The 24,611-nt window shown below is 67.5% G+C and overlaps 1 protein-coding gene across 1 annotated transcript; it reads right to left on the reverse strand.

Moving 5' to 3' along the window:
* Window positions 1-7,364: 7,364 nt before the first annotated feature.
* On the reverse strand, window positions 7,365-24,262 carry LOC136789398 (serine/threonine-protein kinase LMTK3-like). The gene is given in 20 exon segments (XM_066989457.1): window positions 7,365-7,482; window positions 7,875-7,969; window positions 8,134-8,527; window positions 9,891-9,959; window positions 13,043-13,076; window positions 13,079-13,300; window positions 13,303-13,334; window positions 14,268-14,417; window positions 15,233-15,272; window positions 15,275-15,353; window positions 15,852-15,936; window positions 16,182-16,300; window positions 16,302-16,331; window positions 21,975-22,062; window positions 22,140-22,246; window positions 22,339-22,412; window positions 23,432-23,576; window positions 23,659-23,703; window positions 23,705-23,795; window positions 24,255-24,262. Coding segments are annotated over 20 exon segments (1,986 nt in total). The 3' UTR covers window positions 7,365-7,403.
* Window positions 24,263-24,611: the final 349 nt, after the last annotated feature.

Consider the following 24,611-nt stretch of genomic DNA (forward strand, 5'->3'; position numbering starts at 1 on the left):
GACCCCCCGGACCACCAAGGACCCCCAGGACCAGGAGGCCCCCCAGGACCTCGAGGGACCCCGCCCGGACCACCAAGGACCCCCCAGGAGCATCAAGGACCCCCCAGGAGCACCAAGGACCCCCCCAGGACCACAATGGATTCCCCAAAACCACGAGGGGCCCCCCCAGAACCACGATGGACCCCCCCAGGACCTCGAGCCCCCCCCCCCACAAGACCCCCCCAGGACCAATGCCCCCCCCCCCAATTCCCCTGGGGACACCAGAGCCCCCTCCCCGCACAGGGTCACTCTTTTTTTTTTTTGGGGGGGGGGGGGACACGGGGCTGCCTCCCCCTTCCCACATGTGTGCACGGCCCCCCCCTCCCCGGGACACACTTGTGGGGGGGGGCTTCTGCAGGGCGGAAGCCCCCAGCACACTACAGGGCCCCCCCCCCTTCCTTGCCCCCCTCCCAGTTTGGCACTGGGAGGGCCCTGGGGGGGGTCCCGAGGGGTCCCTGTGCCCCCTCCCCCTTATTTATGTTTCGACGCGGGGCCCCCGCCCCATTAAAGCTGGTGAAGATGAGGGGGGCAGGTTCTTGGGGGGGGGGGGGCTTTCTTTTATTGTGCGTTTTGGGGGGAAAAATGGCAATTTTGGGGTGGGGGCACCCAGGAAGCAGGGGGGGTCCTTGGGGGAGGGGGAGCCAGGAGGTTTGGCGGGGGGGCTTTGGGGGGGGAGTCTGGGTGCGTAATGGGGGGCTCGTGGGCATTGAGGGGGGGGTCCCCTGGGGGCTTTGGGGAGGGGGTTTCTGGGGGTGAGGGGTGCCACGAGGGTCTGGGGGGGGCATGGGTGTATCGGGGGGGGGGGCAGACCCTGTGTGCCTTGGGGGGGTCCTGGGTGTCTTGGGGGGGTCCCAGGTGTGTCGGGGGGGGGTTCTGGGTCTTTGTGGAGGGGGGAAGGTCCTGGGTGCTTTTGGGGGGGGGGGTCCTGGGTGCCTCGGGGGGGGGGTCCAGGTGGGGGGGCTCAAGGGCAGCGCTCGAAGGGGGCGGTCGCGGCCCCCCGTGCAGCTCCAGGGCGGGCCGGGCCCAGGCCAGCAGCGCCCCCCCCGCGGGGGGCCACAGGAGGCCAGGGCGGCCACCTCGGGGGGCCAGCACCCGCCCCCACAGCGCGAACTCGGCGATGTCGCCCACGAAGGCCTGCGCCGCCTCGAAGCGCCCCCCAGCGCGTCCTGCGGGGGGGGCGTCACCGGGAGGAGCCCCCCGGGACCCCCCAGGGCTCCGCATCGGTCCCCAGGACCCCCCGTGACCCCCTGTGCTCCCCCCCCCCCCTCCAGGACCCCCTGCGCCCCCCAGGAGCCCCCGTGTGGCCCCAAAACCTGATGGTGACCCCCATGTGCCCCCCGTGACCCTGTGTGTGACCCCGTGGTGCCCCCCCCCCCCCCCCCAGGTCCCCCCGTGACCCCATAGTGACCCCATGACCCCCGTGTGCCCCACGTCCCCATGGTGGCCCCCCATCCTCGGGTGCCCCCCTGCCCCCACTGTCCCCCCATTTCCCCCCATTGCCCCCCCACCCCCATTACCCCCCCATTGCCCCCCCATTGTCCCCCCGCCCCCATTTCCCCCCATTGCCCCCCCACCCCCATTACCCCCCCATTGCCCCCCCACCCCCACTGCCCCCCACGGCCCCCCGTTGCCTCCCCATTGCCCCCCCCATCGTCCCCCCCACCCCCATTGTCCCCCCGCCCCCATTTCCCCCCATTGCCCCCCCCACCCCCATTGTCCCCCCACTGCCCCCCGTTGCCCCCCCCATCGTCCCCCCCACCCCCGTTGTCCCCCCATGGCCCCCCCATTGCCCCCCACCCCCATTGCCCCCCCATGACCTCCCATTGCCCCCCCACCCCCGTTGCCCCCCCCATTGCCCCCCACCCCCATTGTCCCCCCGCCCCCATTTCCCCCCATTGCCCCCCCCACCCCCGTTGCCCCCCATTGCCCCCCCCATTGCCCCCCCCACCCCCGTTGCCCCCCCATTTCCCCCCATTGCCCCCCCCCCCATTACCCCCCGTTGCCCCCCCACTGTCCCCCCACCCCCACTGCCCCCCCACGGCCCCCGTTGCCCCCCCGCCCCCCACCTGCTCCTGCCCGAGCACCAGCACCCCGCGGGGCCGCAGGGGTGCCCGGCCGCCAGCCCCCCCGGCCGCCCGGGGGACGCCGTCCTGGAAGCTGCTCCACGCCCCCCGCGGCCGCCCAGGTGACGCAGACGTGGTGCCAGCGGCCCGGCGACGGCGACAGCGCCAGCGGCACCGCCTGGCACGGCCGTCAGGGGGGCCGGGGCCCACGGCCCGGAGACCCCCCCAGGGACCCCCCCCCAGAAACTCCACATCCCATAGCAATCCCATAGACGCCTACCATAGACCCCCCAGAGACCCCCCAGAGACCCCGAATCCCATAGTGATCCCAGAGACCCCCCCCAGAAACTCCACATCCCATAGCAATCCCATAGACCCCCCAGGGACCCCCCAGAGACCCCCCAGAGACCCCCTCCCAGGGACCCCCCAGGGACCCTCCCAGAGACCCCCCAGAGCCCCCGAATCCCATAGTGATCCCAGAGACCCCCCCAGAGACCCCCCAGGGACCCCCCACAGACCCCCCCCACAGAGCCCCCAATTCCCATAGCAATCCCATAGACCCCCCCGAGACCCCCCAGGGACCCCCCCAGAGACCCCCCAGAGACCCCCTCCCAGGGACCCCCCCCAGAAACTCCACATCCCATAGCAATCCCATAGACCCCCCCCAGGGACCCCCCCCAGAGACCCCCAGGGACCCCCCAGGGACCCCCCAGAGACCCCCAGAGACCCCCTCCCAGGGACCCCCCAGGGACCCTCCCAGAGACCCCCCCAGAGCCCCCGAATCCCATGGTGATCCCAGAGACCCCCCCAGAAACTCCACATCCCATAGCAATCCCATAGACGCCCCCCATAGACCCCCCAGGGACCCCCCAGAGACCCCCAGGGACCCCCAGGGACCCCCCAGGGACCCCCAGGGACCCTCCCAGGGACCCCCCAGAAACTCCACATCCCATAGCAATCCCATAGACGCCCCCCATAGACCCCCCAGGGACCCCCCAGAGACCCCCCAGGGACCCCCCCAGAGACCCCCCCGAGACCCCCTCCCAGGGAACCCCCACAGACCCCCCAGAGCCCCCAAATCCCATAGCAATCCCATAGACCCCCCAGAGACCCCCAGAGACCCCCTCCCAGGGACCCCCCACAGACCCCCCCCCCCCCAGAGCCCCCAAATCCCATAGCAATCCCATAGACCCCCCCCCCAGAGACCCCCTCCCCAGAGACCCCCCATGGAACCCCCCAGAGACCCCTACGACCCCCAGAGACCCCAAATCCCACGGCAACCCCCACAGCCCCCCCAAATCCCCCCAATATCCCCCCCCCCCCCCCCCCCCCCCAAAAAAAAGCCCCCGCTCCCCCCCCCAGCCCCCCCCACCCCCTAATCCCCCCCAACCCCCCTAGGCCCCCCAACCCCATACGCCCCCCCACCCCCCACCCCCCTAATCCCCCCCACTCCCCCCAGGCCCCCCAACCCCATACGCCCCCCCAGCCCCCCTCCACCCCCCCCCCCCCCAAAAAAGCCCCCCCCCCCACCTGATCGTCCACCAGCAGCTCCAGCGGGCGCCCCCCCAGGCGAGCAGCACGAGCTCGTTGGGCTGCCCGGGGGCCGCGTAGGAAAAGGGGTGCCCAGAGGGGGCCCCCGGGCCGCAGCCAGAGGCAGGCCGAGAGCGCCCGCAGCGCCCGCCGCAGCGTCCCCCGCGCCCGCGCGAACATCGAGGCCGTGCGCCGGGGAAGGCCACCAAGAAGCCCCCCGCGGCCCCCGGCACCTGCGGGACCCCCCCGGAACCCGCAGACCCCCCGTTAGTGCATCGCTGGGGGGGGGGGGAAGGGGATGAGGGGGATTGGGGGGGAGGGGATGGGGGGAAGGGGGGAGGGTTTGGGGGTGCCTGGGGGGCCCTGGGGGTCCCATCCCCGGGGTCCCCCCCCCATCCTTTGGGGTCCCCATCCCTGGGGTCCCTGTCCCTGGGAGTCTTTGTCCCTGGGGGTCCCCATCCCTTGGGGTGCCCCTCCCATGAGCTCCTTGTCCCTTGGGGTGTCCCCCATCTTTTGGGGTCCCTTGGGGTCCTCGCTCCTTTAGGGTCCCCATCCCTGGGGGTCCTCGCCCCTTGGGGTCCCCCTCCCATGAGATCTTTGTCCCTTGGGGTGTCCCCCCCCATCTTTTGGGGTCCCTGGGGGTCCTCGCTCCTTTAGGGTCCCCCTCCCACGAGATCTTTGTCCCTTGGGGTGTCCCCCCCGTCCTTTAGGGTCCCCATCCCTGGGGTCCCCCCCATCTTTTGGGGTCCCCATCCTTGGGGGTCTCTGTCCCTTGGGGTCCCCATCCCCCGGTGTCCCCCCCCTCGGTGCCCCCCTCCCCAGGGGCCCCCACCCCCGGGGGTCCCGCTCACCGTGGCTCTGGTCCCCGTGGTCCCCGTGGTCGCGGTGGTGCTCGTCCTCCTGGTCCTCGGGGTCGCCGTGGCGATGGAGGTGGTCCCACAGGTCGCCGTGGTCGCCATGGAGACCGGCGTGCTTCGGGGGTTGCCATGGAGACCGGCGTGGGGGTTGCCGTGGAGATGCTTGTGGTCCCCGTGCGGGTTGCCATGGTCGCCGGGCTTGCTGTGGTTGCCGTGGTGACTGTGATGGTCGCCGTGGTGACCATGGTGGTCGCCGTGGTGATCGTGGTGGTCGCCATGGTGACCCTCGTGGTGGTTGCTATGGAAGATGCTGCTGTGGTGGTTGCCGGGCTTGCCGTGGTCGCCATGGTGACCGTGGTGGTTGCCGTGGTCACCGCTCTTGCTGTGGTCGCCATGGTGATCGTGGTGGTTGCCATGGAGATCCTCGCGGTGGTTGCCGGGCTTGCCATGGTCGCCATGGTGACCGTGGTGGTTGCCGTGGTCACCGCTCTTGCTGTGGTCGTCGTGGCGACCGTGGTGGTTGCCGTGGAGATCCTCGTGGTGGTTGCCATGGTGACTGCTGTGGTGGTTGCCGGCCTTGCCGTGGTCGCCGTGGTGACCGTGGTGGTTGCCGTGGAGACCGTCGTGGTGGCCACTGAGCTTCTCGTGGTGGTTGCCGTGGTGCTCGTTGCCATGGTGACCGTGGTGCCCGGGATGCTCGTTCCCATGGTGACCATGGTGGTCATGGCCATGGTGACCGGGATGCTCGTTGCCGTGGTGACCGTGGTGCCCGGGATGCTCGTTGCCGTGGTGACCGTGGTGCCCGGGATGCTCGTTGCCATGGTGCCCGGGATGCTCGTTGCCATGGTGACGGCTGCCGTTGCCGTGGTGATGCAGCTGCAGCTCCAGGAGCCCGATCTTCTTCTGCAGGGCCTCGCGCAGCCCCGAGACGTTGTGGCTGTGCTGGGGGGCGGGGGGGGCGTCAAAATGACCCACGGCCCCCCCAGTCTGCCCCCATAGACCCCCCAAACTGCCCCGTAGCCTCCCCAAACTGCCCCGTAGCCCCCCAAGCTGCCCCATGCCCCCCCCGGAACTGCCCCACAGCCCCCCCACCCTGTCCCCACCCCCCAATCCTGCCCCGTAGCCCCCCAATCCTGTCCCCTACCCCCCCAATTCTGCCCCATAGTCGTCCCCCCCCCCATTTTTGCCCTCTACCCCCCCCCCCATCCTGCCCCAGCCCCCCGCCTATATTTAGCCCAGCCCAGGCCGGCTCCGCAGCTGCCCCCGTTAATCCCGGGGTTAATCAGCGCCGGGTTAACGAGGGCAGCGGCGGCAGGGGGGTCACCTCCTCCCCTCCCCCTCCCTCAATCCCCCCCTTCAATCCCCCCCGCCCCCTCCAGGCCCAAAGAGGATCAGGGGCAGAGCTTTGCACGGGGATACCCGGGGAGGGGGACGCACAGGGAGGGTGCCCCCCGGGACCCCGGAACCCCCGGGACCCCCCGTTGCCTCCCCCGGGACCCCCACCCCCCACCCCCTTCCTCCCAATCCCCCTCCACACCCCCCAGGCCCCCTCCCCTCCCCATAACCTCCCCCCGCGTCCCCCTGGGACCGCCCCGGGACCCCCCGGGACCCCCTGGACCCCCCGGACCCCTCCCGGACCCCCCACCCACCTGCAGCTGCTGCAGCCTCTGCCTCAGCCCCTGCAGCGCCCGCTGGGGGGTCCCGGCCGCGTCCCCCGCCGTCCTGCCCCGCGGCTCCTCGGCTGCCCGGGCCCCCCCGGGCCCGGCGGCTCCTGGGGGTCCCCGGGCCCCCCGGGTTCTTGGCCCCCCCCCGGGCCGCCTGGCAGCGCCCCAGCTTGGCCGCCAGCTCCAGGGCGGCCTCGCGCTGCTGCACCAGGGCCTCGCGCAGCCGCAGGATGGTGCGGCGGGCCCCCGCCAGCGAGTCCACGTGCAAATCCTCGTGCAAGGCCTCGTGCAAGCCCGCGGGAGGCCCGAGCCACCCCTCGTGCCACCCCTCGTGCGACCCCTCGTGCAAACCCCCGTGCGACCCCTCGTGTGACCCCTTGTGCGACCCCTTGTGCGACCCCTCGTGCGACCCCTCGTGCAAACCCCCGTGCAAATCCCCGTGCCAGCCCCCGTGCCAGCCCCGGTGCCCGCCGTCGTGCGCGGCGCAGCCCGGCTCGGCGCCGGGGGGCAGCGGGGTGCAGATGAAGCGGGGGGCCCCGGCTCGGCCCCCGCCGCCCCCAGCAGCGCCCCCAGGGCCGCCAGCGCCAGGGCCCCCACCATGGCGGGGGGGAGGGGGGCTTGCACACGCGCGTGCAAGGGCGTGCAAGGGGGTAAATCGGCGGGGTCAAAGCAGGCGGTGGTGCAAGGCCTGGGTGGGGGTCTTGTGCTTGCACGCACGTGTGCAACGGGGAGCCCCCCGCTGTGCCCCCCCCCACCCCCTGTTGCACGCGCGTGTGCAACGCTGCCGGCCCCTCCCCGCACGCGTTTGTGCGCCCCCCCTACCTGCGCGCCCCTCGCACGCCCGCTCCCAGTGCCGTTAATGGTCTTACTGGGAGCGCTGGGAGGGACGGGGGGCGGAGGGGGGAATCAGAGCGGCTCAGGGGGGCGGGGCCCTGGCACAACTGCCCCCCGGCTGTCCTGGTCCCAGTACAAACCAGTCCCGTCCCAGTACGAACCAGTCTCTGCTCCCAGTACAAACCAGTCCCTGCTCCCAGTACAAACCAGTCCACGCACACTGCTCCCAGTAAAAGCCAGGTCTTTTAATGTACCCCCTCCCCCCCCCCCCCAAATCCGCCCCCCCCGGGGGGCTCCGTCCCCGGGACCCCCAGGCCGGGCGCTGGGGGGGCTACGTGGGGGCGGGGGCGGGGGGGTGCGGCCCCCCCCCCCCCCATTTTGGCACTGGAGAATTGCCCCCCCCCGCCCCCCCACAGTCACTGTACAAAACGGGCGGGGGGGACGGAGGGGTCTTGGGGGGGTCCGTCCTCCCCCCCCTTCAGTTCTCGACGGGGGCTGAAAAAAAAAAAAGGGGGGGGGGGGGTCAGGGCCCGAAGGTGCCCCCCCCAAGTAACCCCCCTACTTGGGGCTGCCCCCCGCTCAGGACCCCCATGTCCCAGGACCCCCCCCCTTTTTCCCCCCCATGTCCCAAGCCCCCCCCATAATGTCCCAGCCCCCCCCCCAATTTGCCCCCCATTTCCCAGGACCCCCCCAATATTCCTGCTCCCACCCCCCCCCATGGCCCAGGACCCCCCCAATTCCCAGCCCCACCCCCATTTTGCCCCCCCCCATTAGCCCCCCCCCCCCCATTTTGATGCCCCCCCCCAATTCCCAGGACCCCCCCCAATTCCCAGGACCCCTCCCCCACCGTCCCAAGCCCCCCCCCCCTTTGCCCCTCCCCCACCCACCCAGCCCTCCGGGCGCCCCGGAGTCCTCCCGGGGGGGCCGCCCCGCCCTCCCCGCCGGCGCCGCTCTGGCCGCTCAACTCGTTGGTCGGCGTCTCCTGCGCGGGGGGGGGCAGGGGGAGGAGCACACGGGGGGAGGGGGAGGAGCCGTCAGCGCCGGCCACGCCCCCTCCCTGCCGAAGCCACGCCCCTCAATGCCGAAGCCACGCCCCCTCCCTGCCCGAAGCCACGCCCCCCTCCCCCCGGCCGAGGCCCCGCCCACCTGGTCGAAGAGGTAGACGGTGACGTCATCGAAGAAGGAGACCGCCTTGCGCTTGCGCACCAGCGCCGCCCCCTCGGCCACGCCCCGCGGCGCCTTGAGGAGCCCGCGCAGGCCGCGCCCGTCCCAGCACGTGACCACCAGCGGCACCGCCGCGCCTGGCCCCGCCCCCGGCCCCGCCCCCGGCCCCGCCCCCTCCTCCTCCTCCCCCTCCCCCTCCTCCTCCTCCTCCTCCGGCGGCGCTGGCCCCGCCCCCGCAGGCCCCGCCCTCTCTGGCCACGCCCCCTCCGGCCACGCCCCCGCAGGCCCCGCCTCCCAGCGAGGCCCCCGCGGGCTGCGGCGGGGGAGGGGGCGCAGGGCCAGGGGGGCAGCGGCAGGGACAGGCGGGACGCCTTGGCTGGGGGGGGGGGGGGCAGGAGGGGGGGCAAGAAGGGGGGTCATGGGGGGGCAATTGGGGGAGGGGTAATTGGGGGAGGGGGCAATTGGGGGGTGATTGGGGGAGGGGGTAATTGGGGGGTAATTGGGGGAGGGGTAATTGGGGGGTAATGGGGGGAAGGGGCAATGGGGGGTAATTGGGGGAGGGGGTAATTAGGGGGTAATTGGGGGAGGGGTAATTGGGGGGGCCATAAGGGGAGGGGGTAATTGGGGGGTGATTGGGGGGGTCATAAGGGGAGGGGGTATTGGGGGGTAATTGGGGGAGGGGGCAATTGGGGGGTAATTGGGGGAGGGGGTAATTGGGGGGGGCCATAAGGGGAGGGGGTATTGGGGGAGGGGGTAATTGGGGGAGGGGGCAATTGGCGGGGTAATTGGGGGAGGGGGCAATTGGGGGGGTGATTGGGGGAGGGGGCAATTGGGGGGTAATTGGGGGGAGCCATAAGGGGAGGGGGTATTGGGGGGGTAATTGGGGGAGGGGGCAATTGGGGGAGGGGGCAATTGGGGGGGTAATTGGGGGGCCATAAGGGGAGGGGGTATTGGGGGGTAATTGGGGGAGGGGGTAATTGGGGGGTAATGGGGCGGCAATAAGGAGGGGGAGGGTTTGGGGGGCAAAAATGGGGAGGGGGCAATTGGGGGGTAATAAGGGGGGTAATAAGGGGGAGGGTTTGGGGGAGCAATAAGGGGAGTGGTAATAGGGGGTAATAAGGGGGGGTAATAACGGAGGGGCAATGGGGGGCAAAAATGAGGAGGGGGCAATAAGGGGGGCAATTGGGGGAGTAATAAGGGGAGGGGGCAATAGGGGGGTAATAAGGGGGTAGAGGGGGCAATAGGGTCAGTGGGGGCAGTTGGGGGGCAAACAGGAGGGCGATGGGGCAGGTTTGGGGGGGGGCAGTTGGAAGGGGCGGGGGAGGCAACAGGGGCAGTTGGGGGGGCAGAAAGAAGGGGGCAAAAGGGGGGGGGGCAGAAAGAAGACAAGCGTCACAATGCGCACTGGGGGGGGTCCCCAAAATACCCCCCCCCAAAATACCCCCCTAAATCCCCCCCAATATTCCCTCCCCCCAACCCCCTCCCCCCACCCCCCCAAATCCCCCCCAAATCTTCCCTACCCCCAAATTCCCCCCCTCAAACACCCCCCAAAAAGCCCTGCCCCCAAATCCCCCCCAAAATCCCCCCATAAAACCCGCCCCCCCAAAATCCCCCCCATAAACACCCCCCCAAAAGTTCCCTCCCCCCAAATCCCCCCAGATCCCCCCCAATATTCCCTCCCCCCCAAATCCCCCCTCCAACCCCCCCTCCCCAAAAATCCCCCCTCCCCCGGCACCCACCTCGGATGTCGGCGCTGCTGGGGGTTCCCTCCGGGGGTTCCCTGCGGGGGGCTCCCTGCGGGGGGCTCCCTGCGGGGGGTCCCTGGGGGTGCGCGCCCCCCGCGGCGCCAGCAGGGCGCGGGTCACGTCCTCGCGCAGCGTCACCTGCAGCCGCTCCTGCACCACCACGGGCCCCCCCTCGCCCCCCGGCCCCCCGGGCCCGGGACCCCCCTCGGCCGGGCCCGGGGTCCCCGAGCAGCCCCCCCGCCCGGACCCCCCCAGGGACCCCCCCCGCCGGGGTCGCCGCCGCCGCCTCCGCCTCCGCCGGCGGCGCCGGGGGATGGGGACCCCCGGGGGGGGGGGGCCGGGGACCCCCCGGGGGCCTTTTGGGGGACCCCGGGGGCGTCTCCGGGCGGGGGCGCCTCGGGGACCCCCCGGGGGCGGTTTTGGGGACCTTTTTGGGGACCTTTTTGGGGACCCCCTTGGGGACGTTTTTGGGGACCCCCTGGGGGATATTTTGGGGGACCCCTCCCGGCCCCGCCTTGGGGACCCCCCGGGGACATTTTTGGGGCCCCCTTGGGGACATTTCTCGGCAGCGCCTTGGGGACCCCCTTGGGGACATTTTGGGGGACCCCTTGGGGACCCCCCCGGGCGTTTTCTTGGGGACCCCCTTGGGGACACTTTTGGGGACCCCCGGGGACGTTTTTGGGGACCCCCTCGGGGACCCCCCGGGGAAATTTTGGGGGACCCCTCGGGGACCCGCGGGGGGTTCCTGGGGTCCCCTGGGGGCAGCGTTCGGGGTCCCCTGCGGGGCACCGCCCCCAGGTCCCACCGGGGGACATTTTCGGGGACCCCCCGGGGAAGTCCTTGGGGACCCCCAGGGGACCCCTTTGGGGACGTTTTCGGGGACCCCTTTGGGGATATTTTCGGGGACCCCCCCGGGGACCCCTTTGGGGACCCCCCCGGGGATATTTTCGGGGACCCCCCGGGGACCCCGGCATCCCCCGGGGTCCCCTCCTGGCACCCCCCGCCCCTCCCCCCCTCCCTCGCCCCCCCCCGGGTGTCCCCGTCGGGGGGGGGGGCGCCCTTGGGGACCTCCACTCCCCCCTCCGGGACCCCCCTCGGCCGCGGGGGTGCCGGGTGCCCGGGGGGGGGGCCCCGGTGGCGGGGGTGGGGACACCGGGGGGGGCAAAGGGGACAGCGCGGGCGGGGGGGGTGGCAGCGGGGGGGGCGATGGGGACATCTCGGGGGGCAACGGGGAAATGTCGGGGGGTCGCGGTGGCACCTCGGGGGACAAAGGGGACACCTTGGGGGACACTGGGGACACTGGGGGGGCAATGGGGACACCACAGGTGGCAGCGGTGGCACTGGGGGGGACACTGGGGACACCTTGGGGGACACCGTGGGGGGCAATGGGGACATCTCGGGGGACAATGGGGACATCTCGGGGGGTCGTGGTGGCACCGGGGGGACAATGGGGACCCAATGGGTGACACTGGGGACACCGCGAGTGGCAGTGGTGGCACCTCGGAGGACGAAGGGGACACCACGGGGGACAAAGGGGACCTCTCGTGGGGTCGTGGTGGCACCTCGGGTGGCACTGGGGACATCTCCTGGGGTGGCGGTGACACCTCGGGTGACAACGGTGGCATCTCCTGTGTCCTTGGGGCCACCTCGGGTGACACTGGTGGCACCTCTTGTGTCCCTGGTGCCAAAGGGGACACCTCGGGTGGCATTGGTGGCACCTCCTGTGTCCGTGGTGGCACCTCGGGTGGCAGCGGTGGCACCTCGGGTGACAATGGTGGCACCTCTCGTGTCCCTGGTGCCCTCGGGGACGCCTCCGGTGGCAGCGGTGACACCGTGGGTGACGGTGGTGGCACCTCTCGTGTCCATGGGGACGTCCCCGGTGCCAAAGGGGACACCTCGGGTGACAACGGTGGCCTCGCCTGTGTCCGTGGTGGCACCTCGGGTGGCAGCGGTGGCACCTCTCGCGTCCCCGGTGCCCTTGGGGACACCTCCGGTGACATCGGTGACATCTCCCGTGTCCGTGGGGACGTCCCCGGTTCCAAAGGGGACACCTCCGGTGACATCGGTGCCACCTCCCCTGTCCGTGGGGACACCCCCGTGGCCGCCCCCTGTCCCCCTGTGTCCCCCCCCCCGGCCCAAAGGGGACACTTGGTGGCCCCGCGGGGACGTCCCCGGTGTCCCGGCTGCTGGCCCCGCTGGCCCTTGTCCCCACGGGGCCGCCGCTGGCCCCAAAGGGGGCGTCCCTGGCGTCACCGCTCGTGTCCCTGGTGGCATTTGTGTCCCTGGTGCCACCTCTGGTGTCCCTGGTGGCACCTCTTGTCCCCACGGGGCCATCTCCAGTGCCAACGGGGACGTCGCTCGTGCCATCGGTGCCACCTCCGCCGTCCCCGGTGCCGTCCCCGGTGCCATCGGTGTCACCTCCTGGGTCATCGATGTCACCGCTGTCGCCTCTCGTGTCCCCGGGGTCCTTTCTTGTCCCCACGGGGCCATCTCCAGTGTCATCGGTGCCCCTCCTTGTTCCGTCGGTGCCACCTCCCGTGTCACCGGCGCCCTTTCTTGTCCCCACGGGGCCACCTCCTGTGCCACCGGCGTCGCCTCTCGTGTCGCCGGGGACCGGTCTCGTGTCCCCGATGCCCGTCCGTGTCCCCACGGGGCCATCTCCAGCGCCACCGGTGCCCCCTCCCGTGCCCCCGGGGCCCTTCCGTGTCCCCACGGGGCCGTCTCCAGCGCCACCGCCCCGTGTCCCCCCCGGCCCCCCCCCCCGTGACATCACCGCCGCCGGTGACGTCACCGATGACGTCACCGCCGCCCGCCGCCCCCCCTCGGCCCTCGGCGACGAACCGTCCCCGTCGCCCCCGACCCTCGGGGGGGCGCAGCAGGGGGGCCCCCTCCCGCCACCCGGGGGCCGGGGCGCAGCGGCAGGGCCGGGGGGGCGGGGGGGGCGCCCCCCCCCACATTTTCTCCCCCTCCCCCCCCCCAGCAAAGGGGGCAAGCCGGGGGGCTGGGGAGGGGGGGGGCAAGGGGGGCAAGGGGGGGTCGCCCCCCCCCTCGAGGTGCTCCTCCAGGCGGATGAAATACTCGCTCCCCCCGAGGGGCTCCGAGCCCCCAGCACCGGCAGCACCCCGGGGGGGGGCGCCCCCCCCCGCCATTGGGGGCTGCGTGGGGGGCGCCCCCCCCCCGGGCCCGCTCCCAGAGGCACTCGAAGGCGAGCCCCCCCCGGCTGCTCTGCGTCACCGTCAGCACGTCCTCGGGGTCCGGGAAGGCCTCGAGGAGGGGGAAGGGCGAGGGGGGGGGGGGGGCCTGGTGGGGGGGGGCGGCGGGGGGGGCGGGGGGGCCCCCCGTCCCTGCCCCCCGCTGGAGGAGGCTGAGGCGGCGGTGGAGCTCGTCCAGGGAGGGGCGCTGGGGGGGGGCAGCCAGCAGGACTGCAGGAGGGCGAACCTGGGGGGGGGGGGCGGGGGGGGGGGGCGAGGGGGGGGCGAGGGGGGAGAAAAGGGGGGTGAAAGGGGGGGGGACATAAAGGGGGGCGTTAAGGGGGGTACAAAGGAGGGGGCATGGAAGGGGGGGTGTAAAGGAGGGGGGTAAAAAAGGGGGGTAAAAAGGGGGGTCGTAAAGGGGGTATAAAATGGGGGGTGTATAAAGGGGGGTGATGGGGACGGGCTGGGGGCTGCGTGTCCCTGGGTGCCCCCCAAGCACCCCACGTCCCCCTGTAGCCCCCCCGTAGCCCCCTCCCGTGTCCCCCCCATGTTCCCCATGCACCCCCCAACCCCCCACTTCCCCCCATGTCCCCCCCACCTCCCCCCATCCTCATACCCCCATGCCCCCCCCAACCCCCCCCCCCCCGCCCCCCTCCCCACCAGTCGCCCTGGGGCAGTTACAGCCCGTGTCCCCCCATACCCCCACGACCCCCCCCCCCCACCCCCCTGCCCCCCCTGCCCCCCCCGGCCCCCCTCACCACCGGTCGCCCCGGTGCAGGCACAGCCCGTGTCCCCCCATGACCCCCATACCCCCCCATGCCCCCCACGACCCCCCCCACCCCCCGACCCCCACCCCCCCATACCCCCCCATACCCCCACGACCCCCCCCCCCCATGCCCCCCCCGCCCCCCGGCCCCCCCTCACCAGTGGTCGCCCTGGGGCAGGCACAGCCCGTGTCCCCCTATGACCCCCCCATGCCCCCCATGCCCCCCCATGCCCCCCCGCCCCCCCGGCCCCCCTCACCAGCGGTCACCCCGGTGCAGGCACAGCCCGTGTCCCCCTATGACCCCGCGTGCCCCCCCATGCCCCCCCCCCCCATGCCCCCCCCCATGCCCCCTCCCATGCCCCCCCCCCCACGCCCCCCCATGCCCCCCCCGCCCCCCCGGCCCCCCCTCACCAGCGGTCGCCCTGGGGCAGGCTGAGGCGGGGCCGCCCGGGGGCCGGGGGCTGCCCGCGCAGGAGGCGGGCGAGGAGCTGCCGGTCCGAGAGCTGCGGGTAGGGCTGGCGGCCCAGCTCCAGCAGCTCCCACAGCGTCACGCCCAGCGCCCTGCCGGATCGCGACACGGGACCACGCGTCGCCACGGGCACCGGCATATCGCAACAGGCACTGACACGTCGCGACGGGCACCGACATTCACAGCGGGCACCGACATATCGCGACGGGCACCGACATATCGCGACAGGTACCCTGGTGTCGTGATGGGCACCGACATATCGCAACGGGCACCGACACGTCGCGACGGGCACCGACATGTCGCGATGGGCACCGCTGTATCGCGACGGGCACCGACATATCGCGACAGGCACTGCCATGTCGTGACAGCGGGTGGCATCACGACAGGAATCGTGTCGCAATGGCGGGTGCCATCACAACAGGCGTCACGATATCGCAACGGTGGGTGGATCATCGCGATGGGCATGGCATCGCGATGGTGGGTGGTGGTGTGATGGGAATCATGGTATCGCGATGGTGGGTGGTGTTGAGACAGGCATCGCGGTGTCGCGACAGTGGGTGTCATTGCGCCAGGAATCCTGGTATTGCGACACTGGGTGCCATCGGGATAGGCACCGTGATATCGCGACAGCAGGTGCTGTCGGGACAGGCACCGCCGCACTGAAGCCGTAGGTGCCATCAGGATGGGTATCATGGTATCGAAACTGTCAGCGCCACCGCAACCATATCGCGACACCGCCGCCCCAGGCACCTCAATATCGCGACGCCGTCACCCCAGGCACCGCCGCCACCGGTACCACAGCACGGCAACACCACGACAGCGTCACACCGCCACGCCGGCGCGCCACGACACTGCGCCGGGAGGCACCGCGACACCCCCGTGCCCCCCATGCCCCCCGCCCCCTCACCAGACGTTGCTCTCCTTGCTCTGCTCGGCCACCGCCAGCCCCCCCGGCTCTCGGCCACCAGCTCCGGGGCCACCCAGCGCAGCGGCACCCAGAGGTGCTCGGGGGTCACGTAGTAATCCTCCTGGGGGGCGACCGGTCGCAACCGGGCCCAACTGGGCCTGACTGGTCCCATCCCCAACCAGTCCCAACTGGTCCCAACTGGTCCCCAGATGGCCCCCAACTGCTCCCAAACTGGTCCCTGTCCCCCTCCCACGGGTTCTGGCGCCCCCCCCGGTCCCAGTGCCCCCCATCCCAATGCCCCCCAATCCCATTCCCCCCCCTTTTCCCAGTGCCCCCCCCAAGGTCCAGGTGCCCCCCCATCCCCATATCCCCCCCATACCCCCCCCCAATTAACCCCCCCAATCCCCATACCCCCCCCCACCCTGGTGCTCCCCCCACCCCAATGCCCCCCACCCCCAACGCCACCCCCCCCCCGTGCCCCCCCCTGTGACCCCCCCGTACCCGGTAGTGGCAGCGGGCCAGCCCCCCATCCCCATCCCCTCCCCAATACCCCCCAATACCCCCCCATCCCCATGCCCCCCCAGAGACCCCTCCCCGTGCCCCCCCCGTGCCCCCCTACCCGGTAGTGGCAGCGGGCCAGCCCGTAGTCCCCCAGCCTCACGCTCAGCTCCGAGGTCAGCAGGCAGTTGCGCAGGGCCAGGTCGCTGCGGGAGGGGCTCAGAGCGGGACCCCCCCCCGAAATAAAATCCCCCCCCAATAATATACCCCCCCCAAAATCCCCCACCCCTATAAAATACCCCCCCCCCGCCGTACCACCATGCGGGTGCCGCAGCCCCAGCGTGCGGGAGGGGCTCGGAGCAGGACCCCCCTCCCCCAAATTAAAATCCCCCCCCAAATGACCCCCCCCGTATAAGATGACCCCCCCGTACAAAATCCCCCCCCCCCGTACCTGTGCACGTAGCCGTGGCGGTGCAGGTGCCGCAGCCCCAGCGTCAGCTCCAGCGCCAGGCGCTGCAGCGTGGCCACGTCGCGGGGGGCAGCTGCGGCGTCCCCCCCCCGGCCCCGCGCCGCGCGCCCGCAGGTAGCGCTTCAGGTCGCCCTGCGGGGGGGGGGGGGGGGCGCGGGGGGGGAGCGGGGAAAAAAAAAAAAGGGGGAAAAAGGGGGAAAAAGGGTCAAAAACTGCTGGGGCGAGAGCTGCCCCCGTAGGGACGCCCCCACCGTGACACCCCCCCCAGGGATTCCCCCCCCCGAGCAAACCCCCCCGTGCAAATGCTGTGCAAAAATGCACGCAAGCCTGGTGTAAACCTTGTGTAAACTCGATGTAAACCCTGTGTAAAGCTGGTGTCAACCCCGTGTAAGCCTTGTGTAAAGGATTCCCCCCTCAAGCAACCCCCCCGTGCAAATGCTGTGCAAAAATGCACGCAAGCCTGGTGTAAACCTTGCGTAAACTCGGTGTAAACCCTGTGTAAAGCTGGTGTAAACCCCATGTAAGCCTCGTGTAAAGGATCCCCCCCTCAAGCAACCCACCTCGTGCAAATGCTGTGCAAAAATGCACGCAAGCCTGCTGTAAAGCTTGTGTAAACTTGGTGTAAACCCCGTGTAAAGCTGCTGTAAACCTCGTGTAAAGGATCCCCCCAGTGCAAATGCTGTGCAAAAATGCACGCAAGCCTGGTGTAAAGCTTGTGTAAACCCTGTGTAAAGCTGGTGTAAACCCCGTGTAAGCCTCGTGTAAAGGATTCCCCACCTCGAGCAACCCACCTCGTGCAAATGCTGTGCAAAAATGCACGCAAGCCCGGTGTAAAGCTTGTGTAAACTTGGTGTAAACCCCGTGTAAAGCTGGTGTAAACCTCGTGTAAAGGATCCCCCCGTGCAAATGCTGTGCAAAAATGCATGCAAGCCTGGTGTAAAGCTTGTGTAAACTTGGTGTAAACCCCGTGTAAAGCTGGTGTAAACCTCGTGTAAAGGATCCCCCCCAGTGCAAATGCTGTGCAAAAATGCATGCAAGCCTGGTGTAAAGCTTGTGTAAACCCTGTGTAAAGCTGGTGTCAACCCCGTGTAAGCCTCGTGTAAGGGATACCCCCTCCCCCAGCAACCTCCCCCCCGTGCAAATGCTGTGCAAAAATGCACGCAAGCGTGGTGTAAAGCTTGTGTAACCTCGGTGTAAACCCCGTGTAAAGCTGGTGCCAACCCCGTGTAAGCCTCGTGTAAAGGATTCCCCCCTCAAGCAACCCACCTTGTGCAAATGCTGTGCAAAAATGCACGCAAGCCTGGTGTAAACCCTGTGTAAAGCTGGTGTAAACCCCGTGTAAGCCTCGTGTAAAGGATTCCCCCCTCGAGCAACCCACCTTGTGCAAATGCTGTGCAAAAATGCACGCAAGCCTGGTGTAAACCTTGTGTAAACTTGGTGTAAACCCCGTGTAAAGCTGGTGTAAACCTCGTGTAAAGGATCCCCCAGTGCAAATGCTGTGCAAAAATGCACGCAAGCCTGGTGTAAAGCTTGTGTAAACTTGGTGTAAACCCCGTGTAAAGCTGGTGTAAACCTCGTGTAAAGGATCCCCCCAGTGCAAATGCTGTGCAAAAATGCACGCAAGCCTGGTGTAAACCTTGTGTAAACCCTGTGTAAAGCTGGTGTCAACCCCGTGTAAGCCTCGTGTAAGGGATACCCCCTCCCCCAGGAACCTCCCCCCGTGCAAATGCTGTGCAAAAATGCACGCAAGCCCGGTGTAAACCCTGTGTAACCTCGGTGTAAACCCTGTGTAAAGCTGGTGTAAACCCTGTGTAAGCCTCGTGTAAAGGATTCCCCCCTGAGCCCCCCCGTGCACATGCTGTGAAAAATGCACGCAAGACTGGTGTAAAGCTTGTGTAAACTCGGTGTAAACCCTGTGTAAAGCTGGTGTAAACCCCGTGTAAAGCTGGTGTCAACCCCATGTAAGCCTCGTGTAAGGGATACCCCTCCCCCAGCAACCTCCCCCCGTGCAAATGCTGTGCAAAAATGCACGCAAGCCCGGTGTAAACCCTGTGTAAACTCGATGTAAACCCCATGTAAAGCTGGTGTCAACCCCGTGTAAGCCTCGTGTAAAGGATTCCCCCTGCCCGAGCAACCCCCCCATGCAAATGCTGTGCAAAAATGCATGCAAGCCTGGTGTAAAGCTTGTGTAAACCCTGTGTAAAGCTGGTGTCAACCCCGTGTAAGCCTCGTGTAAAGGATTCCCCCTGCCCGAGCAACCCCCCCCATGTAAATGCTGTGCAAAAATGCATGCAAGCCTGGTGTAAAGCTTGTGTAAACCCTGTGTAAAGCTGGTGTCAACCCCGTGTAAGCCTCGTGTAAAGGATTCCCCCGCCCGAGCATTCTCCCCCCATGCAAATGCTGTGCAAAAATGCATGCAAACCTGGTGTAAAGCTTGTGTAAACCCTGTGTAAAGCTTGTGTAAACCCCGTGTAAGCCTCGTGTAAAGGATTCCCCCCGAGCACCCCCCGTGAACATGCTGTGCAAAAATGCACGCAAGCCTGGTGTAAAACTTGTGTAAACTCGGTGTAAACCCCGTGTAAAGCTGGTGTAAACCCCGTGTAAGCCTCGTGTAAAGGATTCCCCCCGAGCACCCCCCGCCGTGCGAATGCTGTGCAAAAATGCACGCAAGCCTGGTGTAAAGCATGTGTAAACTCGGTGTAAACCCAGTGTAAAGCTTGTGTAAACCCCATGTAAGCCTCGTGTAAAGGATTCCCCCCTCGAGCAACCCCCCCATGCAAATGCTGTGCAAAAATGCACGCAAGCCTGGTGTAAAGCTTGTGTAAACCCTGTGTAAAGCTGGTGTCAACCCCGTGTAAGCCTCGTGTAAAGGATTCCCCCGCCCGAGCATTCTCCCCCATGCAAATGCTGTGCAAAAATGCATGCAAACCTGGTGTAAAGCTTGTGTAAACCCTGTGTAAAGCTTGTGTAAACCCCGTGTAAGCCTCGTGTAAAGGATTCCCCCCCGAGCACCCCCCGTGAACATGCTGTGCAAAAATGCACGCAAGCCTGGTGTAAAACTTGTGTAAACTCGGTGTAAACCCCGTGTAAAGCTGGTGTAAACCCCGTGTAAGCCTCGTGTAAAGGATTCCCCCCCCCCGAGCACCCCCCGCCGTGCGAATGCTGTGCAAAAATGCACGCAAGCCTGGTGTAAAGCATGTGTAAACTCGGTGTAAACCCAGTGTAAAGCTTGTGTAAACCCCATGTAAGCCTCGTGTAAAGGATTCCCCCCTCGAGCAACCCCCCCATGCAAATGCTGTGCAAAAATGCACGCAAGCCTGGTGTAAAGCTTGTGTAAACCCTGTGTAAAGCTGGTGTCAACCCCGTGTAAGCCTCGTGTAAAGGATTCCCCCCCTCGAGCAACCCACCTTGTGCAAATGCTGTGCAAAAATGCACGCAAGCCTGGTGTAAACCTTGTGTAAACTTGGTGTAAACCCCGTGTAAAGCTGGTGTAAACCTCGTGTAAAGGATCCCCCCAGTGCAAATGCTGTGCAAAAATGCACGCAAGCCTGGTGTAAAGCTTGTGTAAACTTGGTGTAAACCCCGTGTAAAGCTGGTGTAAACCTCGTGTAAAGGATCCCCCAGTGCAAATGCTGTGCAAAAATGCACGCAAGCCTGGTGTAAACCTTGTGTAAACCCTGTGTAAAGCTGGTGTCAACCCCGTGTAAGCCTCGTGTAAGGGATACCCCCTCCCCCAGGAACCTCCCCCCGTGCAAATGCTGTGCAAAAATGCACGCAAGCCCGGTGTAAACCCTGTGTAACCTCGGTGTAAACCCTGTGTAAAGCTGGTGTAAACCCTGTGTAAGCCTCGTGTAAAGGATTCCCCCCTGAGCCCCCCCCGTGCACATGCTGTGAAAAATGCACGCAAGACTGGTGTAAAGCTTGTGTAAACTCGGTGTAAACCCTGTGTAAAGCTGGTGTAAACCCCGTGTAAAGCTGGTGTCAACCCCATGTAAGCCTCGTGTAAGGGATACCCCCTCCCCCAGCAACCTCCCCCCGTGCAAATGCTGTGCAAAAATGCACGCAAGCCCGGTGTAAACCCTGTGTAAACTCGATGTAAACCCCATGTAAAGCTGGTGTCAACCCCGTGTAAGCCTCGTGTAAAGGATTCCCCCTGCCCGAGCAACCCCCCCCATGCAAATGCTGTGCAAAAATGCATGCAAGCCTGGTGTAAAGCTTGTGTAAACCCTGTGTAAAGCTGGTGTCAACCCCGTGTAAGCCTCGTGTAAAGGATTCCCCCTGCCCGAGCAACCCCCCCCATGTAAATGCTGTGCAAAAATGCATGCAAGCCTGGTGTAAAGCTTGTGTAAACCCTGTGTAAAGCTGGTGTCAACCCCGTGTAAGCCTCGTGTAAAGGATTCCCCCGCCCGAGCATTCTCCCCCCATGCAAATGCTGTGCAAAAATGCATGCAAACCTGGTGTAAAGCTTGTGTAAACCCTGTGTAAAGCTTGTGTAAACCCCGTGTAAGCCTCGTGTAAAGGATTCCCCCCGAGCACCCCCCCCCGTGAACATGCTGTGCAAAAATGCACGCAAGCCTGGTGTAAAACTTGTGTAAACTCGGTGTAAACCCCGTGTAAAGCTGGTGTAAACCCCGTGTAAGCCTCGTGTAAAGGATTCCCCCCCGAGCACCCCCCGCCGTGCGAATGCTGTGCAAAAATGCACGCAAGCCTGGTGTAAAGCATGTGTAAACTCGGTGTAAACCCAGTGTAAAGCTTGTGTAAACCCCATGTAAGCCTCGTGTAAAGGATTCCCCCCTCGAGCAACCCCCCATGCAAATGCTGTGCAAAAATGCACGCAAGCCTGGTGTAAAGCTTGTGTAAACCCTGTGTAAAGCTGGTGTCAACCCCGTGTAAGCCTCGTGTAAAGGATTCCCCCCGAGAACCACCCCCCCGTGCAAATGCTGTGCAAAAATGCACGCAAGCGTGGTGTAAAGCTTGTGTAAACCCCGTGTAAAGCTGGTGTCAACCCCGTGTAAGCCTCGTGTAAAGGATCCCCCCGAGCAACCCCCCTGTGCAAATGCTGTGCAAAAATACACGCAAGCCCGGTGTAAACCTTGTGTAAACCCTGTGTAAACCCTGTGTAAAGCTTGTGTAAACCCTGTGCAAGCCTCGCGTAAACCCCGTGCAAGTCATGCGTAAACTTTGTGTGAGCCCCGTGTAAACCCTGTGCAAGCCCCGTGTAAACTGCATGTAAACCTGGTGTAAACCTTGTGTAAATCCCGTGTAAACCTCATGTAAACATTGTGTAAGCCCCGTGTAAATGCTGTGTAAGCCTTGTGTAAGCCCTGTGTAAACCTTGTGCAAACCCTGTGCAAGCTGTGTGCAACCTCCTGTGCAAACCCCGTGCAACCCCTTTGTAAACTCTGTGCAAACCCCGTGAAAACCGTTTGTAACCCCCCACATAAACCCCCTGCACCCCCCTGCAGCCCCCCCACCCCCCTCCCATTACCCCCAGCCCCCTCTCAGTGACCCTCCAGTCCCCCCGGTCCCCTCCCAGTGCTCCCAGTCTCCTCCCAGCCCCCTCCCAGTGCTCCCAGTCTCCTCCCAGCCCCCTCCCCTTCCCCGCCCCACCCCTCCCAGTCCCCTCCCAGTGCTCCCAGTCCCTCCCAGTCTCTCCCAGCCCCTTCCCATTCCCCCCAGTCCCCCCCAGCCCCCTCCCATTCCCCCTCCAGTCCCCCCAGCCCCCTCCCAGTGCTCCCAGCCCCCCCAGCCCCCTCCCAGTGCTCCCAGTCTCACCAGCTGGCAGAACTCCATCACCAGCAGCAGCGGCGCGCTCTCGCTGCACAGCCCCAGGCACTGCAGCAGGTTGGGGTGCTGGAGGCTCCTGCAAGCACCAGGACCCCCGTCGAGGACCCCCCCGGTTATTTTTATGCCCCCCTCCCCAAAATCCCCCCCCCGTACCTGTAGGGCTGCGCCTCGGCCAGGAACCGCCGCTGCTCCGGGACCCCCGCCCCCGCCCGCAGCTCCTGCACCACCACCTGCGCCCCCCGCAGCTCCCCGAGGATCACCTGGGGGGGGGGGCACAGGGGCCCCGGGGGGAGGCGTGGGGAGGAGACCCCCCCCCTTAATGTGTGCCCCCCCCCCCCAAAACGCCGCTCACCTTCCCGAACCAGCCGGTGCCGATCTCCTGCAGGTAGCTGAGGTGCTGGCGGCTGAGGGGGGGCTTGGGGGGGGCTGGAAAAATTTGGGGGGGGGGGGATGGACTCAGAGACCCCCCCCCCTCCATAAAATGGGGAAGGGGAGAAAGGACCCCCCGGGATGGGGGAAGGGGGGGAGGGGCACCCGGATCCCTGGCACAAGGGGGTGGGACCCCCCAAATTGGGGTGAGGGCACCCAGACCCCCCCCCAAATGGGGTTGTACCCACGGGGGTACTCGGACCCCCCCCAAAAATGGGATGAGACCCCCCAAATGGGACAGAACCCATAGGGCCATCCAGACCCCCCCAAAGTGTGGTGAGACGCCCCCCCAAAATGTCATGGGACCCTATAGGGGCACCCGGAACCCCCCAAAATGGGGCAAGGACCCCCCAAAATGGGAAGGGACCCATAGGAGCACCCAGACCCCCCTTGAGCAACCCAAACCCACCCATTGGGTGACCTAGAACACCCATAGGGCCCCCCTATGTTGGGTGACCCAGAACCCCCCCCCATTGGGTGACCTAGAACCCCCCTTAAGCCACCCATTGAGTGACCTAGAACACCCATAGTGTGTCCCCCCCGCTATTGGGCGACCCAGAACCCCCCATGACCCACCCATTGGGTAACCTAGAACACTCATAGACACCACCCCTCCCCCCAAGCTATTGGGTGACCTAGAACACCCCCCCACGCACACACCCATTGGGTGACCTAGAACCCCCCCATCCCACGTCCCCACTTGGGCACCCTTCAAGCCCCCATTGGGTGACCTAGAACACCCATAGACCCCCCTCCTCATGTTGGGTGACCCAGAACCCCCCCCCCAGATATTGGGTGACCCAGAACTCCCCCTCCAACCTATTGGGCACCAGAACCCCCCCACCCATAACCCCCCCATTGTGCCACCTAGAGCCCCCCACCCCCTCGACCACCCTTCCCTCCCCCATTGACCCACCTAGAACCCCCCCACACCCCCCTGACCACCCTTCCCTCCCCCATTGACCAACCTAGACCCCCCCACCCCCCAGGTTCCTCCCCCAACCCCCCCCCCTTACCCGCCGGGGGGGGGGGGCGGGGGGCGGCCCCCACGTGCCCCAGGGGCAGGACGTAGACGTCGGGCAGGGAGGGGGAGGACGACGTCTCCTCGGCCGGCGGCGTGAACTCGCCGGAGTCTTCCTCGCCCTCGGGGTTCTCAAACTCCTGGGGGGGTCGGGTTCGAGGGAGGGGGGTCAGGGGTGCCCCCCCAATTGAGCCCCCCCCCCCCGCCCCCCGGTCCCCTCACCTTGAAGCCGACGTCGCCGCGCTTGCAGCAGAGGCAGGTGAGGAGGGAGGAGGACGAAGGCCACGAGGCCGGAGCAGGAGAGGAGCACCACGGCGTAGGGGGGGCAGCGGGCCCGGCCCCCCCGGCGGGGAGGCTCCCTGGGGAGGGGGGGAGGGGTGTTTTTATTTGGGGGGGGCGGCCTGGGGGGAGGGGATGACTTGGGGGGGGATTTTTTTTTGGGGTGGGGATCGCTTGGGGGGGGGTGAAACACCCTGGGGGGAGGTTGTTTTTTGGGGGGGGGAGTTATTTTGGGGGGGGAATGCCCGGGGGGGGGAGTGGGATGCCCTGGGGGGTGAAATACCCTGGGGGGAGTTTTTTTTGGGGGGGGGGGGGGCAGGATGCCTGGGGGGGGAAGAGGTTTTGGGGGGAGAGGTTTGGGGGGGCGCCCTGGGGGGGGGTATGGGGTGGGGGGGGTGGGGTGGGTCTGGGGTGGGGGGGCATTGGGATGGGGGGCCCATCGGGGTGGATTTGGGGGGGGTCTGTGGGGACAGGGGTGTGGTTGGGCCCCCCATTCCTTCCCCCCCCAACAGCCCCCCCAACTTGCTGCCCCCACTCACCCCCCCATTCGCAGCTGTGGGGACGGAGGGGACAATGGGGGGGGGCGGACGGACGGACAGACGGGGGGGGGGCACGGATGGACGGGGGGGGGGGAGGAGGGATGTGGGGACAGACGGACAGACGGATCGGGGGGGGGGGGCGGACAGAGGGACGGATGATGCCCGGGGGGGAAAAGGGCTGGAGATGGGGGGGGGGACGGACAGACGGACAGACACAGGGATGGATGGGGGGGGGGGCAGACGGACAGACGGACAAGGGGTCGGGCGGACGCGGGGACAGACGGACACGGGGGGGGGGGACAGACAAACAGGGGGATGAATGGGGGGGGGGGGGATGCGGGGACAGACGGACACGGG

Source organism: Anser cygnoides, unplaced genomic scaffold, assembly GCF_040182565.1.
Source record: "Anser cygnoides isolate HZ-2024a breed goose unplaced genomic scaffold, Taihu_goose_T2T_genome scaffold_44_1, whole genome shotgun sequence".
Lineage (NCBI taxonomy): Eukaryota > Metazoa > Chordata > Aves > Anseriformes > Anatidae > Anser > Anser cygnoides.